The sequence below is a fragment of the Lethenteron reissneri genome, chromosome 69, assembly GCF_015708825.2.
Source record: "Lethenteron reissneri isolate LAM-NWPU_2019-01 chromosome 69, ASM1570882v1, whole genome shotgun sequence".
NCBI lineage: Eukaryota > Metazoa > Chordata > Hyperoartia > Petromyzontiformes > Petromyzontidae > Lethenteron > Lethenteron reissneri.
Genome location: NC_083847.1, coordinates 5,949,136 through 5,967,652, shown reverse-complemented (window position 1 = coordinate 5,967,652; position 18,517 = coordinate 5,949,136). Strand labels below are relative to the sequence as shown.

The window sequence follows — 18,517 nt, the reverse complement described above, 5'->3', positions numbered from 1 at the left end:
TCAGACCTAAGGCACCTTGTAGGATTCTTGATAGGGGGATTGATTGTTAATGCTCCAGCCTCATAGGGCCAGACCTAAGGCACCTTGTAGGATTCTTGATAGGATTGATTGTTAATGCTCCAGTATCATAGTGCCAGACCTAAGCACTCTGTAGGATTCTTAATAGGGGGATTGATTGTTAATGCTCCAGTCTGATAGGTCCAGACCTAAGGCGGCACACTCCAGTGTCGATGGCTGCGACTCACAGAGGCAGACGAATGCTGTGAAGGGGGTCCAGCGCTTCTGCCCACTGCGTCTTCTTCGCTAAGATGTTCGCTCAGCTGAGCGTGTGTGTGTGTGACAGCGTGTGCGTGTGTCAGCATGTGTGTGTGTGACAGCGTGTGTGTGTCAGCGTGTGTGTGTGACAGCGTGTGTGTGTGTGTGACGGCGTGTGTGTGTGACAGGGTGTGTGTGTGGCAGCGTGTGTGTGACAGCGTGTGTGTGTCAGCGTGTGTGTGTGACAGCGTGTGACAGCGTGTGTGTGACAGCGTGTGTGTGTGTGGCCTCAAGGTGCACTTGGCCTGGCACAAGCGTCGTGGTGACGTCACCGCCACTTAGTGGCGAATGGCGGTTGTTGTTGTTGTGTGTGACAGCGTGTGTGTGTGACAGCGTGTGTGTCAGCGTGTGTGTGTGTGTTACACAGGGACAGCTGCCACGGGGGGGTACCCCCTTGCCTAGACATTAGCGGGACTATGGAGCGGCTGAGGATTGGAGTTGCCGAGTCAACGAAATGTTCAGATTCAGATTTTTTTTGCGACCGTGGTGACTTGGCAGTGCTACGTGTGCAGCTGTGTTAGGGGACAACGTGGGAGCTCCCTTGCACCCCCCCCCCCCCAGGGCACCTAAACATCGGTGCCCCCCACTAGACGTGAGTGCCCCCCACTAGACGTCGGTGCTCTTGTACATGTCGGCGACAAGGCGCGCGATGGGCACGGAGCCGATGGTCCTGCGGAAGAAGACGCCCTCGATGGTGGCGCTGCTGATGGCGCGCAGGGAAGGAAGCGTCAGCAGCAGCTTGCCGAAGCGGCACGGCTCCCCGGGGTACCTGGGGGAGGAGTGGGGGGTGGGTGAGGGGGGAGGGGGCACGCGGTGGGGGGGGGGGCATGAGATGTTAGGGCACTGCGGTGGCTAGGAGATGTTGACTACCTCGCCTGGTGCGCAGGAGGTCGTGGGTTCAATCCCGACCCTGATGCCTGCTGCTGTAGATTTAGAGTTTGCGTCTCTCTCTCTCATCATCATCACGGTGGCTAGGAGATGTTGACTACCTCGCCTGGTACGCAGGAGGTCGTGGGTTTGATCCCGACCCTGACGATGCCTGCTGCTGTAGATTTGGAGTCTGTGTGTGTGTCTCTCTCTCATCATCGCCTGCTGTGGATGTAGTGAGTGTGAGTGGTGAGCGAGTGGTGAGCGAGCGAGTGGTGAGCGCCCTCACCTGCTGTGGATGTAGTGAGTGGTGAGTGAGTGGTGAGTGAGTAGTGAGTGAGTGGCTGAGTGGTGAGTGAGTAGTGAGTGAGTGGTGAGTGAGTGGTGAGTGAGTGGTGAGCGCTCTCAGCTGCTGTGGATGTAGTGAGTGTGATTTAGTGGCTGAATGAGTGAGTGGTGAGTGGCTGAGTGAGTGAGTGGTGAGTGAGTGGCTGAGTGAGTGAGTGGTGAGTGGCTGAGTGAGTGAGTGGTGAGTGAATGAGTGGCTGAGTGGGTGAGTGGTGAGTGAGTGGTGAGTGAGTGGTGAGTGAGTCGTGAGTGAGTGAGTGGCTGAGTGAGTGGCTGAGTGTGTGGCTGAGTGGCTGAGTGGCTGAGTGAGTGGCTGAGTGGCTGAGTGGCTGAGTGGCTGAGTGAGTGAGTGAGTGGCTGAGTGAATGAGTGAGTGGCTGAGTGAGTGAGTGGTGAGTGGCTGAGTGGCTGAGTGAGTGAGTGGCTGAGTGAGTGGCTGAGTGGCTGAGTGGCTGAGTGAGTGGCTGAGTGAGTGGCTGAGTGAGTGGTGGCTGAGTGAGTGGCTGAGTGAGTGAGTGAGTGGCTGAGTGAGTGAGTGGCTGAGTGAGTGAGTGGCTGAGTGAGTGGCTGAGTGAGTGAGTGGCCGAGTGAGTGAGTGAGAGGCTGAGTGAGTGAGTGAGTGGCTGCGTGAGTGGCTGAGTGAGTGAGTGGCTGAGTGAGTGAGTGAGTGGCGAGTGAGTGGCTGGGTGAGTGAGTGGCTGAGTGAGTCAGTGGTGAGTGCCCTTACCTGCTGTGGATGTAGCTGCTCAGCGTGAGTGGTGAGTGGCTGAGTGAGTGAGTGACTGAGTGGCTGAGTGAGTGAGTGGTGAGTGAGTGAGTAAGTGGTGAGCGAGTGGTGAGTGAGTGGCTGAGTGAGTGGCTGAGTGAGTGAGTGGTGAGTGAGTGGCTGAGTGAGTGAGTGGCTGAGTGAGTGAGTGGTGAGTCAGTGGCTAAGTGAGTGAGTGGCCGAGTGAGTGAGAGGCTGATTGAGTGAGTGGCTGAGTGAGTGGCTGAGTGAGTGAGTGGTGAGTGAGTGGCTGAGGGAGTGAGTGAGTGGCTGAGTGAGTGAGTGGCTGAATGAGTAAGTGGCTGAGTGAATGAGTGGTGAGTGAGTGAGTGGTGAGTGCCCTCACCTGCTGTGGATGTAGCTGCTCAGTGTGAGCTGCGCCTCGTCCTGCAGGGCAGCCACGGCCGCTCCACTGCGCAGGGCTCTGAGCTCCTGGCCACACGCGCCTACTGCACGAGTCGCACACAAAGACAAAGGTCCCCCGTGTAGCCTATGAGAGACTCTAGGGGCAAGTGCTGTTAGCGAGTAGCAGCAGCGCCTGTGAACACACAAAGGCAAAGGTCCCCCGTGTAGCCTGTGACAGACTCTAGGGGCAAGTGCTGTTAGCGAGTAGCAGCAGCGCCTATGAACACACAAAGACAAAGATCCCCCGTGTAGCCTGTGTGTAGTGTCCAGATGGAGCAGATGGAGATTAGTCCACACTGATCACGAGAAGCCGCTTGCTCCTCACCAATCTCACCCCCCCACTCACTCCTCTCACCCCACTCACCCCCCCCCCCCCCACTCAACCCACTCACCCCACTCACCTCACCTACTCACCCTACTTACCCCTCTAACCCCCCCCCACTCACCCCTCTCACCCCTCTAACCCCCCTCACCCCACCCACTCAATCTACTCACCCACTCACCCCGCTCACCCCCCCCGCTCACCCCCCCCCCCGCTCACCCCCCCCCCTCACTCACCCCCCCCGCTCACCCCCCCCCGCTCGCCCCCCCCCGCTAACCCCCCCCCCGCTCACCCCCCCCCCCGCTCACCCCCCCCGCTCACCCCACCCACTCAACCCCCCCCACTCACCCCCCCCCACTCACCCCACCCACTCACCACCCCCCCCCACTCACCCCCCCCGCTCACCCCACTCACCCCGCTCACTCACCCCCCGCTCACCCCCCCCCCCCCACTCACCGGCCTTGAAGGTGACGATGCACTTGAGGCAGGCGAACTCCCCACTCACCCCCCCTAACCCTAACTCACCCCCCCCGCTCACCGGCCTTGAAGGTGACGATGCACTTGAGGCAGGCGAATTCCGTGGGGTCGACGCGCAGCGAGCGGAAGCGGCAGACCGTCTCGTGCAGCGACCGCGCCTCGCCCGCCACGCGGCCCAGGGCTCCCCCCTCCGCGTTCAGCCCTGGGCCCCCGACAAAGGGAGGCGCGGGGGTGGGTGGGTTATCGTTATTGTTGTCGTTGTTGAGTTAGAGGTCGTCATCATCGGCGCCATCGTCATCGTCGTCATCGTCGTCGTCGTCATCGTCGTCGTTATCGTCGTCATCATCGTCGTCGTCATCGGCGTCATCGTCGTCATCGTCGTCATCATCGTCGTCGTCATCGTCATCGTCATCGTCGTCGTCATCGTCGTCATCATCGTCGTCATCATCGTCGTCATCATTGTCGTCGTCATCGTCGTCATCATCGTCGTTATCGTCGTCGTCATCGTCGTCATCGTCGTCCTCGTCATCGTCGTCATCATCGTCGTTATCGTCGTCGTCATCGTCGTCATCGGCGTCATCGGCGTCATCATCATCATTGTTGTCGTCATTTTCGTCGTCATCGTCGTCATCATCGTCGTCATCGTCGTCATCGTCGTCATCGTCGTCATCATCATCACGGTTGTCGTCGCGTAGGAATAGCATGGAGCAGCGGGCAAGTAACTCTCTAAACGTGGTGGCGATTTCGACTCTAAACATGGACCACGGGGAGAGAGACGCAGACTCCAAATCTACAGCAGCAGGCGTAGTCAGGGTCGGGATTGAATGCGCACACACCTGTACACACGCACATCTGTACACACACCTGTACACACACACCTGTACACACCTGTACACAAACACACCTGTGCACACGCACACACACCTGTACACACACACCTGTACAACCACACCCCTGTACACACACACCTGTACACACCTGTAGACACACACACACCTGTACACACACACCTGTACACACACACACCTGTACACACACCTGTACACACACCTGTACACACACACACCTGTACACACACACACCTGTACACACCTGTACACACACACACCTGTACACACACCTGTACACACACCTGTACACACACACACCTGTACACGCCTGTACACACACACCTGTACACACACCTGTACACACACACCTGTACACACACCTGTACACACAGACACACACACACCTGTACACACACCTGTACACACAGACGCACACACACCTGTACACATACCTGTACACACAGACGCACACACACCTGTACACACACCTGTACACACACCTGTACACACACACACCTGTACACACCTGTACACACACACCTGTACACACACACCTGTACACACACCTGTACACACACACACCTGTACACACACACCTGTACACACACCTGTACACACAGACGCACACACACTTGTACACACACCTGTACACACACCTGTACACACAGACACACGCACACCTGTACACACACACACCTGTACACACACACACCTGTACACACCTGTACACACACACACCTGTACACACACACCTGTACACACACACCTGTACACACACCTGTACACACACACCTGTACACACACCTATACACACACCTGTACACACACACCTGTACACACACACACCTGTACACACACACCTGTACTCACACCTGTACACAAACCCTCTCACCTGCCACAGCCAGAAGGGTGCTCAGGTCGACGGGCACTGCCCACTGCGCGATGCCCAACACGAACAGCTCCCGCCAGCCTTCTTGCAGCAGCACCAGCTGTGAGGGGCACAAGCGCACACAGCCTCTAGCGGCAAGGGGGGTCTCAGCCAGGGGTATGCGGACCCCTGGGGGTGAGGGGTAACGTCGCAATGTCCCAAGGAGTAGTACGTGGGGTGATTTGTAAACGCGTGAAATTGTACCGCACGCGAGAGAGTTATTGGCGAATACTCACGTTGCACGAGTGTGCAGATATGAAATAACTACAACATAAACTACGATAACGTTCACATTTAGTAACCTATAAGAATGTAAGAGACATCTTCTTGGTTCTTTCGGTAAAGTCACGTAGAAGGGAAGTAATAAAATAATAAAAATAAAACATGATAAAATAATATAATAAAATAATATAATAATATAATATCCCTGCAGTCACGAAAGCTTTAAATCGAAATTTAATGTAAGAGACCTTTCTAGTTGAGGTCGTTAACATTTCGCCACCGTGTCGATTGGAAATGTGGAGGGGAAAAATCCACGCGACCACGGGGAGAGAGAGAGACACCGCAGACTCCAAATATACAGCAGCAGGCATCGTCAGGGTCGGGATCGAGTCCACGACCTCCTGTATACTAGGCGAGGTAGTTAACATCTCCTAGCCACCGTGATGATGATGAGAGAGAGACGCAAACTCCAAATATACAGAAGCAGGCATCAGGGCCGGGATCAAACCCACGACCTCCTGCACACCAGGCGAGATAGCTAACAGCAGCAGGCGTCGTCAGCGTCGGGATCGAACTCCACGACCTCCTGCCCACCAAGCGAGGTAGTCAACATCTCCTAGCCACCGTGGCGCCCCAATAACAAACAAGCCGGGGGATTCGAACCTGGTCCCCGAGTGGGAGGGCCGAGAAGGCGGGGACGCTCTTGGCCCACTTGATGCTCATGAAGAGGAGGCGAGCGGCCGACTCGCACACCGACTCGGGGCACGCGGCACCCTGCAGCACGGCCACGCCGGGTGGCACCTGGGCAGAGGTCGCGGGGGTGGAGACGCGGGGAGGGAGACACGGGGGGGGGGGGAGACACGGGGGGGGGGAGACACGGGGGGGGGGAGACACGGGGAGGGAGACACGGGGGGTGGGAGACACGGGGGGGGGGAGACACGGGGAGGGGGGATACGGGGAGGGAGAGGGGGGACACGGGGGGGGAGGGAGCGGGGAGACGCGGGGGCAGGGGAGGGGAGACACGGGGGGGGAGGGGACACAGGGGGAGGGGAGACACGGGGTGAGGGAGACACGGGGGGGGGGAGACACGGGAGGGGGGGGGGAGACACGGGAGGGGGGGGAGACACGGAGGGGGGGGAGACACGGGGAGGGAGACACAGGGGGGGGGAGACACGGGGGGGGGGGAGACACGGGGAGGGAGACACGGGGGGGGAGACACGGGAGGGGGGGGAGAGACACGGGGGGGGGGAGACGGGGGGGGAGAGGGAAGACACGGGGGAGGGGAGGGGAGACACGGGGGGGGGGGCACGGGGAGGAGAGGTGGGATACGGGGAGGGAGAGGGGGGACACGGGGGGAGGGAGAAGGGAGACACGGGAGGGGGGGGGGTAGACACGGGGAGGAGAGGAGGGATACGGGGAGAGAGAAGGGAGACACGGGAGGTGAGAAACGGGTGGGGGGAGGGGAGACACGGGGGGGGGAGGGGAGACGGGGGGGAGACACGGGGGAGAGGGGAGAGGAGACGCGGGGGGAGGGAGAGGGGAGACACGGGGGGGAGAGGGGAGACGCGGGGGGAGGGAAAGGGGAGACACGGGGGGAGAGGGGAGACGGGGGGGAGACACGGGGGAGAGGGGAGAGGAGACGCGGGGGGAGGGAGAGGGGAGACACGGGGGGGGGGAGAGGGGAGACACGGGGGAGGGGAGACACGCGGGGAGGGGAGACACGGGGAGGGGAGACACGGGGGGGGGGGGGGGAGACACGGGGAGGTTTTGTGGTTAATGCAGTAACATGATTCCTTGAAAAACAATTGTGTCAATTTTGTTGCCAGAAAAAAAGAGTTAAAAAAAGTTGTATTACATGTTGCTACTGGCAAAGGAGGCCTCATTATGTTCAACATTGAGTACTCTCAAACACAACTGTCGGGCAAGTTTGCAGAACATTGCTTGCCAACAAGGACACTCAATTGATTTTGATAAAGTTGAAGTGTTGTGCAAAACGAATTATTGCTGGCCCAGACCAATTGGAAAAATCCATTGAAATTGAGAGAAATGCAATTAATGTTAACCGCTAATCTGTGATATAATTACAATACCCCCTCCATCCTCCTACTCCGCCTCTGATTTCTGCACCTTAATGAGGTTAATCTTGCTCTGTTTAAGATCGGAAGCAGGTGGATTGCTTCACTATTCTGGCAAATCGCCTGATGATGCTGGTTGCAATTACCAGCGAAACGTCGCACTACTCAAAATGTAAATGTTGTGGATTTACTCTCCAACTCACCGGTGGACTGAAGTAGTAGACTATACTACACTATACACTACAATATATTACACTATACACTACACAATACACTATACACTACACTACACACTACACTATACACTACATTATATTACACTATACACGACACTATACACTACAATATACACTACACTATATTATACGATACACTACAGTATACACTACACTACACACTACACTATACACTACACTATACACTGTACACTACACTACTACACTACACTATACACTACACTATATTACACTATACACTACACTATACACTACACTACACTATACACTACACACTATATACTATACTACACTATACACTACATTACATTACACTATACACGACACTATACACTACAATATACACTACACTATATTATACGATACACTACACTATACACTACACTATACACTACACTATACACTACACTATACACTACACTATACACTGTACACTACACTATACACTACACTATACACTACACTATACACTACACACTATATACTACACTATACACTACACTACATTATATTACACTATACACTACACTATACACTACACTATACACTACACACTATACACTACACTATACACTACACACTATATACTACACTACACTGTACTGGTAACTCATTGGCGGTTTGTTGTTCACGTGACAAACCCCTTACTAATTGGCTGTGTCGAGCGCTGGTGAGTTTCACGACGCAACATTTCGTGCTCTGCTCCTCCCACCCAGCTTAAAATACGCTGCCAAGCTTAGCGGTGTTCATTAGGACGCTGTCTTTCCCGACAGCCCTGTTCTTCACCTGAGGACGACGGCTGCTTGCGTTGTGGCCGAAACGTCGTGAGAATTGTATTACTTTTTAATATTTTATTATTTTATTATTTCCCTTCTACGCGACTTTACCGAAAGAACCAAGAATACGAATCCCTGCAGTCACGAAAAGCTTGAAATGGAAATTTAAAGGGGAACGGAGTTGGAGAATTCGGGTCTTTGTTTTTATGTTTTTTTGGGTGTCCGTGATGGGAGTGCGGTGTGATCTTCTTGGTTCTTTCGGTAAAGTCACGTAGAAGGGAAGTAATAAAATAATAAAAATAAAAAATAATAAATTAAAATAATTCTCACGACGCAAGCAGCCTGAAGACGGCTGCTTGCGTTGTAGCCGAAACGTCGTGAGAATTATTTTATTTTATTATGTTTTATTTTTATTATTTTATTACTTCCCTTCTACGCGACTTTACCGAAAGAACCAAGAATACGAATCCCTGCAGTCACGAAAGCTTTACATCGAAAAGTGCGGTGTGAGTTGGCGTCGAGAAGGAAGAGCAACTCAAGACTCGTCCTCACACAGACCGACCTCCGCAGAGACGGGGAGCGATGGCACGGAGGGGAGAGATGGGGTGTTGTGGGACGAGGAACCTCCGTCACTGAGACAGACGCCGTCGCTGGAGTACTGGGGGAGACAGCGACACCACCAGCACCAACATCCACGTGAACGACATCACCATCATCATCATTACTCATCAACACCATCACCAGCACCGCCACCACCCCAGTGAACGTCACCACCATCATCATCACCATCACTCATCAACACCATCATCACCACCATCATCACCATCACCGCCACCACACCCGTGAACGTCATCACCATCATCACCATCACTCATCAACACCATCATCACCATCACCACCATCATCACCATCATCACCAGCACCGCCACCACCCCTGTGAACGTCATCATCATCATCACTCATCACTCATCAACACCATCGTCACTGTCATCACCATCACCGCCACCACCTCCGTGAACGTCATCACCATCATCACTCATCAACACCATCACCAGCACCGCCACCACCCCTGTGAACGTCATCATCATCATCATCACTCATCAACACGATCATCACCAGCACTGCCACCACCCCCGTGAATGTCATCACCACCATCATCATCACTCATCAACACCATCACCACCACCATCACCAGCTCCGCCACCAGCCCCGTGAACGTCATCACCACTGCCATCATCACGACCGCCATCGTCGTCGTCATTCTCACGAGCATCGTCATCACCATCACCGTCGTCACTGTCATTACCATCATGATCGTCATCACCACCATCGTTGTCACTGTCATTACCATCATCAATACCACCACCACCACCATAATCGCCAAGCGCCTTTTCATTACAAGACCCCCAGGAAGTTCAGAATACCCCCCCGCCCGCCTCTCACTCACGTCACGTGACCACGCTTCATTGTGACATCACCGCCGGGAGCCAACCAATGAGATGTGCTGCGCTGCACATCCACCGTGGACACCGGCGCTACGAGCGCTTCTCATGCTGTTCGGGTGCGCGGTGGGTGGTGGTAGTGGGTGGTAGTGGGTGGTGGTGGGTGGTAGTGGGTGGTGAGTGGTGGGTGGTAGTGGGTGGTGGGTGGTAGTGGGTGGTAGTGGGTGGTGGGTGGTAGTGGGTGGTAGTGGGTGGTGAGTGGTGGGTGGTAGTGGGTGGTAGTGGTGGGTGGTAGTGGGTGGTAAGTGGTGGGTGGTAGTGCGTGGTTGGTGGTTGGTAGTGGGTGGTAGTGGGTGGTGAGTGGTGGGTGGCAGTGGGTGGTAGTAGTGGGTGGTAGTGGGTGGTAAGTGGTGGGTGGTAGTGCGTGGTTGGTGGTTGGTAGTGGATGGTAGTGGGTGGTGGGTGGTGAGTGGTGGGTGGAAATGGGTGGTAGTGGATGGTAGTGGTGGGTGGTAGTGGGTGGTGAGTGGTGGGTGGTAGTGGGTGGTAGTGGGTGGTAATGGGTGGTAGTGGCTGGTAGTGGGTGGTAGTGGGTGGTAGTGGCTGGTAGCACTCACCTTGCCATCGCCTCGAGCTCCGACCCCATCGCCGCTCCCGCCGTGCGAGTAGAAGCCGATAGCTCCCGTCGGCGAGACGCGGCTCACAGCAGCGGTAGCGGTGGTGGTAGCGGTAACGGTGGTGGCGGTGGTGGTGGTGGTGGCGGTTGTGGTGGTGGTGGTGGTGCCACCTTCAGGATTCCGCGGTGTCCGTGCTGCGGGTGACGAGCTCAGGGCCATTCCGACCACCGACACCACCCCAGCCTGCTGCTGCTGTTGCTGTTGTTGGTGGTGGTGGTGCTGGTGGTGGTGGTGGAGGTGCTGCTGCTGCTGCTGGTGGTGGTGGTGAAATTGCGTCCCTCGAAAGTAGAGCGCTACCTGCTTGCGGATGGTCGATGTCCGCGGGCCCCTTTCGTGCTGCACGGCTGTCCGTGATGGGAATAGAGCGGGAGGGGGAGGGGGGGAGAGGGGGGATATATAAATAAATAACGATTCCGATTCTAAAATATTCTGATTGTTGTTGTGGGTTGGTGTCGTTTTGCTGCCTTGCCCAAGCTTGTTATGGGTGTACTTAGTACACCAATTTATTTAACATCTCGCCATGGTGGCTAGGAGATGTTAACTACCTCGCCTGATATGCAGGAGGTCGTGGGTTCGATTCCAATTCTGACGATGCCCGCTGCTGTAGATTTGGAGTTTGTGTCTCTCTTTCTCATCATCATCACGGTGGCTAGGAGATGTTAACTACATCGCCTGATATGCAGGAGGTCGTGGGTTCGATGCCGATTCTGACGATGCCTGCTGCTGTATATTTGGAGTTTGCGTCTCTCGCTCTCATCATCACGGGGGCTAGGAGATGTTAACTACGTCGCCTGGTATACAGGAGGTCGTGGGTTCGATCCTGATTCTGACGATGCCTGCTTCTGTATATTTGGAGTTTGCGTCTCTCTCTCGCTGTGTTTAGGGGCCTGCTCAAGGCGCGGCTCCGGCTGGAGCACGCGTACCACACACGTGTCGGTGATGTGCAGCGCGTCTTCTTCGAACGCTGGGGAGCCGGAAAAGCCCCTCTCTGTACCAGCGTGGACGGCACCCTCGTGTTCGCCTTCTGAAGCGCTCGCTCGTCACCGTGGCGTGCGCGATGACCACCACCACCACCACGTGGCTTTTCTTTCGTGTTGTGCGCGGCGCATTTAGCGCCACAGCGCGTGGATTCGTAGCGTTTTTTTATTTGTTTGCTGGTGACTTTGTGTGTTTCGTATCGGAATCGCCTCCAATGCTGTTGCTGCTGGCGGCAATAAAAAGTTGTTTAAAAGTCAAAAGTCTCTTTAACGCTCTCCAACTCTCTATATCTCTCTAACTCTCTCGCGAAATCACACTCTCCCACTCTCCCCTCAACGCTCTCTTTCAACGCTCACTCTCCCTTTTCTAACTCTCTCTCTCCCACTTTCTCTCTCTCTCAAACTCTCTGGATTTGTAGCGTTTATTTTCATTTGTTTGCTGGTGACTTTGTGTGTTTCGTATGGGAATCGCCTCCAGTGCTGTTGCTGCTAGCGGCAATGAAAAGTTGTTTAAAAAGTCAAAAGTCTCTCGCTGTGGCCGAGTGGATTTTTCTTTAAGGATTCCTCCTATTTGTCCCCTTTCCACGTTTAGAATCAACGTCACCGCGCATTTAGGGAGTTGTTTTTAAATCCTTTATATTAAGTTCGCTTGCTTGCGTGCTTGCTTGCTTGCTTACGACCGTGCAAATCTTTCGGTCGTTTTTTAACCCACTTCCCGTGATCCAATCGAGCTGACATTTTCCACACCGACTCGTTGTGCGTGACAATTAATTTTCGTGAAATTTTTTTTTCAAAACTTTTACACTGTTTAGGGAAATAAAAAACATTTAATTACCAATTGCTTCATGGTGGCAGACAATCATCTGACCCATAGGTGGCAGCCATCTCAAGCCAGAGGACGAGAGGACTCTAGCCGCCACGCATATAAAGGATTTATAGTGAAAAACTTTGTTTTTACGGGTTAATTTTTTTTGGCTGCTGCTGCTATAAAATGTCCACGCGATGAGAACGAATGGCGACGAGGAGAAACTGAGGTCGCGATGGGCAAGGTCGCTTCTGAACGAGAGACACGGAGCTGGGTGGGGCATCACAGCGGCTCACAACACAACGCGCGGACAGGTTAACAAGCTACGCTCCGGTGCACTTAGAATGCTTGACCCTCCCCCTGCCTCCCCATCTCTCCCTACCCCACCCCTGCCTCCCTGCCTCTCACCACGAGAGGGCGCTCCACCACCACGGCCACCACTACGGCCACTACCACCACCACGGCCACCACCACCACTTCCACCTCCACCACCACCACCTCCACCACCACTACCACCATCGCCACCACGGCCACCACCACCGCCACCACCACCACCTCCACCACCACCACCACCACTACCACCATCGCCACCACGGCCACCACCACCGCCACCACCACCACGTCCACCACCGCCGCCACCACCTCCACCACCACTACCACCACCGCCACCACGGCCACCGCCACCACCACCGCCACCACCACCACGGCCACCACCGCTACCACCGCCAACTCCACCACCGCCACCACCGCCACCACCACCACCGCCACCACCTCCACAACCACCATCACCACCTCCACCACCCCCACCTCCACCACCACTTCCACCACCACTGCCACCACCTCCGCCACCACCACCTCCACCACCACGTCCACCACCACCGCCACCACCACCACGGCCACCACCGCCACCACCGCCACCTCCACCACCGCCATCACCGCCACCACCACCACCGCCACGTCCACCACCACCACGACCACCACCTCCACCACCTCCACCACCACCTCCACCACCACCTCCACCACCACCACCACCACCACCACGACCACCACCTCCACCACCACCACCACCTCTCCACCACCACCTCCACCACCACCACCACCTCCACCACCACCTCCACCACCACCTCCACCACCACCACCACCACCACGGCCTCCACCACCACCACCTCCGCAACCACCACCACCACCACCGCCGCCACCACCACCGCCACCGCCACTGCCACCGCCACCACCACTGCCACCACCTCCACCACCCCCACCGCTACCACCTCCGCAACCACCACCACCACCGCTACCACCATCACCACCACCTCCACCACCACTGCCACCACCTCCACCACCACCTCCACCACCACCACTGCCACCACCTCCACCACCACCTCCACCACCACCACCGCCGCCACCACCACCGCCACCTCCACCGCCACCACCACCGCCACCACCACCGCCACCACCACCACCACGTCCTCACCGTCCCTGTTCATGCTGGCTGCCAGGCACTTGTGCAGGCGGCAGGCGCGGCACTGGTTGCGGTGACTCTTGTCCACGGGGCAGCCGCCCTGCAGGCTCGCAGGGGGGGGGGTGGTGGTGGGGGGGTGGGGGGTGGTGGTGGGGGGGTGGTGGGGGGGTGGCGGGGGGGGGGTGGTGGGGGTGATGGCGGTGGTGGTGGGGGGTGGTGGGGGGTGGTGGGTGGGGTGATGGAGAGTGATGGGGGTGGTGGGGGGTGATGGGGGGGTGGGGGGGATGGGGGAGGGGTGGTGAGGGGTGATGGGGGGGGAGTGATGAGGGGGTGACGGGAGGTGGTGGGGGGATGATGGGGGGGTGATGGGGGGTGATGGGGGGGTGATGGGGGGTGATGGGGGGGTGGGGGGTGATGGGGGTTGATGGGGGGGGTGATGGGGGGGGTGATGGGGGGAGTGATGGGGGGGGGGGTGATGGGGGGGAGTGATGAGGGGGTGATGGGGGAGGGGGTGATGGGTGGTGGGGGGTGGGGGGGTGATGGGGGAGGGGTGATGGGCGGGGTCACATCACACCCAGCGGACAAAGGTAAAGGTGCAGCTCTGCAACTGCCCGTGTCAAGGATTGCGTCGGTGATCGGTGGCGCACACACAAATAGAGTCAACAACAACAACAGCAACAACAGCGCCCAGTGTCAACAACAACGACGACGACACCGCGCGTGGGTGAGTGACCTCTCGGCCAAGGGAACGCCGCGGTGGCTAGGAGATGTTAACTACATCGCCTGGTGTGCAGGAGGTCGTGGGTTCGATACCGACCCTGACGATGCCTGCTGCTGTAGATTTGGAGTCTGCGTCTCTCTCTCATCATCATCACGGTGGATAGGAGATGTTAACTACCTCGCCTGGTGTGCAGGAGGTCGTGGGTTCGATCCTGACCCTGACGATGCCTGCTGCTGTAGATTTGGAGTTTGCGTCTCTCTCTTCTCTCTCCCAGTGGCCGCGTGGATTTTTCTCCGGATCCTCTGGTTTTATCCCTCCCACATTTAGAATCAACGTCACGCGAACAGCACTTGTCCCGGCAGTCTGTTACAGGCTATACGGGGCATCTTTGTTTTGGTGAGCTGCTCTGTAGCAGCGGCCCTGGCTATCACAAACGATCGCAGCTCCACCACGTGGGATCGTCGTCATCATCGACGTCATCATTGACGTCATAATCACGTGGACATTTATAGCAGCAGCCAAATACTCTGAACGCGTGGTGACGTTGATTCTATGGCTGCAGGTTTTTGGTAGTACATGTTGTTTGTCGTTTATTGTGAAAATTCCGTCACAGTTCCTATGATCACTGTTTCATTGCTTTCTTTTGGTGATTTCGAAAAGTTTACTGGTTTGGCCATGTTTGTTTGTTGTAGTACGGAGTTAGACTGATGTTTGACTTGCATCCCACTGGGATTTTTGCACACAGCGTTGATGTACGGTGTTTTTTCTGCAATATTTTGCTGCCTTTTCTTGGATTTTCTATTTGCACATAGTCACATATTCACTTTAAGATGTTTTCTTGATCATTGTTTTAGTTTTTTGTTTGTTGCGGTTGCACCCGATTCAAGAGCCGAATGGCTCACAGGGCTACACCAAATAAATGAACTTGAAACTTGAAACTAAACGTGGAGGGGGGTAAGCGGAGAACCCGGAGAAAAATCCACACGAATACGGTGAGAGAGAGACGCAAACTCCAAATCTACAGCATCAGGCATCGTCAGGGTCGGGATCGAACCCACGACCTCCTGTGGACCAGGCGAGGTAGTTAACAACTCCTCGCCACCCCTCTCACTCTGCCGACTGAGCAGAGTGAGAGGGGTGATTAGTAAATAAATAATTACGATCGGAACAAGAAGAGTTTTTATTTCAACATTTCTGATTGTATCTGAAGGGGAAGTGAGCAGCCCTTGAAACGGAGATTCCGAGCTCAATTGGCCCTGACTCGGTGAAGCATTAAACAGGTTCGAGTTTCAGTTTGCAGGAACAAACCACGCGGACATCCCATCAGCTACCACCACCACCACTACCACCACCACTACCACTCCAACACCACCACTACCACTACCACCACTACTACCACTACCACCACTCCCACACCACCACTCCACCACCACACCACCACCACTACTACTACCACCACCACTACCACTCCACCACCACTCTACCACCACCCCCACCACCACACCACACCACCCACCACCACCAGCACCCCCACTACCACTACTACCACCACCCCACCACCAGCACTCCACCACCACTACCACGACCACTACTACCACCACTACCACCACCAGCACCCCCACCACCACTACTACCACCACCAGCACTCCATCACCACTACCACCACTACCACCACCACCCACCACAACCACCACCACTACCACCACTACCACCACCACCACTACCACCACTACCACCACCACCCACCACCACTACCACCACCACTCCAACACCACCACACCACCCCCACCACTCACCACCACTGCCACCACCACCCACCACCACTACCACCACCACCCACTCCAGCACCACCACACCACCACCACCCCCACCACCCACTACCACTACTACCACCACCCCACCACCAGCAATCCACCACCACTACCACCACCACGACTGCCCCACTACCACTACCCCACCACCACTCCACCACCCCCACCGCCACCCCCGCCACCACCACACCACCTACCACCTCCACCACCCCCACTACTACCACTACCCCACCACCAGCACTCCACCACCACTACTACCACCACCACCACTGCCACCCACCAACACCACCCCCACCACCACTACCACCACCACCACTCCACCACCGCCACTCCACCACCCCCACCACTACTACCACCACCACTACTACTACCACCACCACTGCCACCCACCACTACCACTACTACCACTCCACCACCCCCACCGCCACCCCCGCCACCACTCCACCACTACTACTACCACCACCACCCACCATCACCAACAGCACCCCCACCACCACTACCACTACCCCACCACCAGCACTCCACCACCACTACCACTACTACCCCCACCACACCACCACTCCCACCACCAGCACCCCCACCACCACTACTACCACCACCCCACCACCACCCACCACCGCCACCCACCAACACCACCAGCACCCCCACTACTACCACCACCACCCCCACCACCCACCACTACCACCACCACCCCCGCCACCCCCACCCACCACCACCCCCACCACCCCCCCCACCACCACCACCGCACCCTACCTGACTGGAGGCCTTACAGACGTAGGCGCGGTTCCTCCGGATGCTCCTCTTGAAGAAGCCGGAGCAGCCGTCGCAGGCGAAGACGCCGTAATGGCGGCCCGAGGAGCGGTCACCGCACACGCGGCACGGCACGTCCAGCAGGCGGCCTGGGGCACGGGGGGGTCGTGGTGGTGGTAGTGGTGGTGGTAGTGGTAGTAGTGGTAGTGGTGGTGGTAGTGGTGGTAGTAGTGGTAGTCGTGGTGGTGGTGGTGGTAGTGGGGTGGTGGTGGTGGTAGTGGTGGTAGTGATGGTAGTCGTGGTGGTGGTGGTAGTGGTGGTAGTAGTGATAGTCGTGGTGGTGGTGGTAGTGGTGGTAGTGGTGGTGTTGGTAGTTGTGGTGGTGGTGGTGGGGTGGTGGTGGTAGTGGTGGTGTTGGTAGTTTTGGCAGTGGTGGTAGTCGTGGTGGTAGTGGTGGTAGAGTGGTGGTGGTAGTCGTGGTGGTGGTGGTAGTAGTGGTGGGGTGGTGGTGGTAGTTGTGGTAGTGGTGGTGGTGGTAGTGGTGGTGGTCGTAGTGGGGTGGTGGTGGTGGGGTAGGAGTGTTGGTAGTCGTTGTGGTGGTGGTGATAGTAGTGGTAGTGGTGGTTGGGTGGTGGTGGTGTAGTAGTGGTGGTAGTCGTGGTGGTGGTGGTGGTAGTAGTGGTAGTGGTGGTAGTGGGGTGGTGGTGGTGTAGTAGTAGTGGTAGTCGTGGTGGTGGTAGTGGTGGTAGTGGTGGTGGTGGGGTGGTGGTGAGCGGGCGGGAGACGCGACACACAGCACGGAGACAACCACCTGGTTTAGATTGGTGTTGTCCTCTGTGAGTTTGTGGATTCTCTGTGTGGTGAGTCTCTGTGGGTCTCTGTCTGGTGAGTCTGTGGGTTGTCTGTGTGGTGAGTCTGTGGTTCTCTGTGTGAGTCTGTAGGTCTCTGTGTGAGTTGTGTGGGTCTCTGTGTGGTGAGTCTCTGTGTGGAGTCTCTGTGGGTCTCTTTGTGAGTTTTGTAGGTCTCTGTGGGAGTCTGTGGGTTCTCTGTGTGGTGAGTCTGTGGGTCTCTTTGTGAGTTGTATGGGTCTCTGTGGGAGTCTATGGGACTCTCCGTGTCAGTCTATGGGTCTCTGTGTGAGTTTGTGGGTCTCTTTGTGAGTTGTATGGGTCTCTGTGGGAGTCTATGGGACTCTCCGTGTCAGTCTATGGGTCTCTGTGTGAGTCTGTGGGTCTCTTTGTGAGTTGTGTGGGTCTCTGTGGGAGTCTATGGGTCTCTGTGGGAGCCTATGGGATTATCTGTGTGAGT

General features: G+C 56.3%; 1 protein-coding gene across 1 annotated transcript; it reads right to left on the bottom strand.

Annotated features, from left to right (window-relative positions):
• Positions 1-921: 921 nt before the first annotated feature.
• LOC133360661 (nuclear receptor subfamily 2 group E member 1-like) lies at positions 922-17,362 on the bottom strand (the record flags this gene model as incomplete). The annotated part of the gene is made up of 9 exons (XM_061579455.1): positions 922-1,084; positions 2,643-2,745; positions 3,562-3,702; positions 5,223-5,319; positions 6,144-6,281; positions 9,130-9,225; positions 10,627-11,030; positions 13,940-14,027; positions 17,213-17,362. Coding segments are annotated over 9 exons (1,380 nt in total), but the record flags the coding sequence as incomplete, so codon positions are not given.
• Between the last annotated feature and the right edge of the window lie 1,155 nt (positions 17,363-18,517).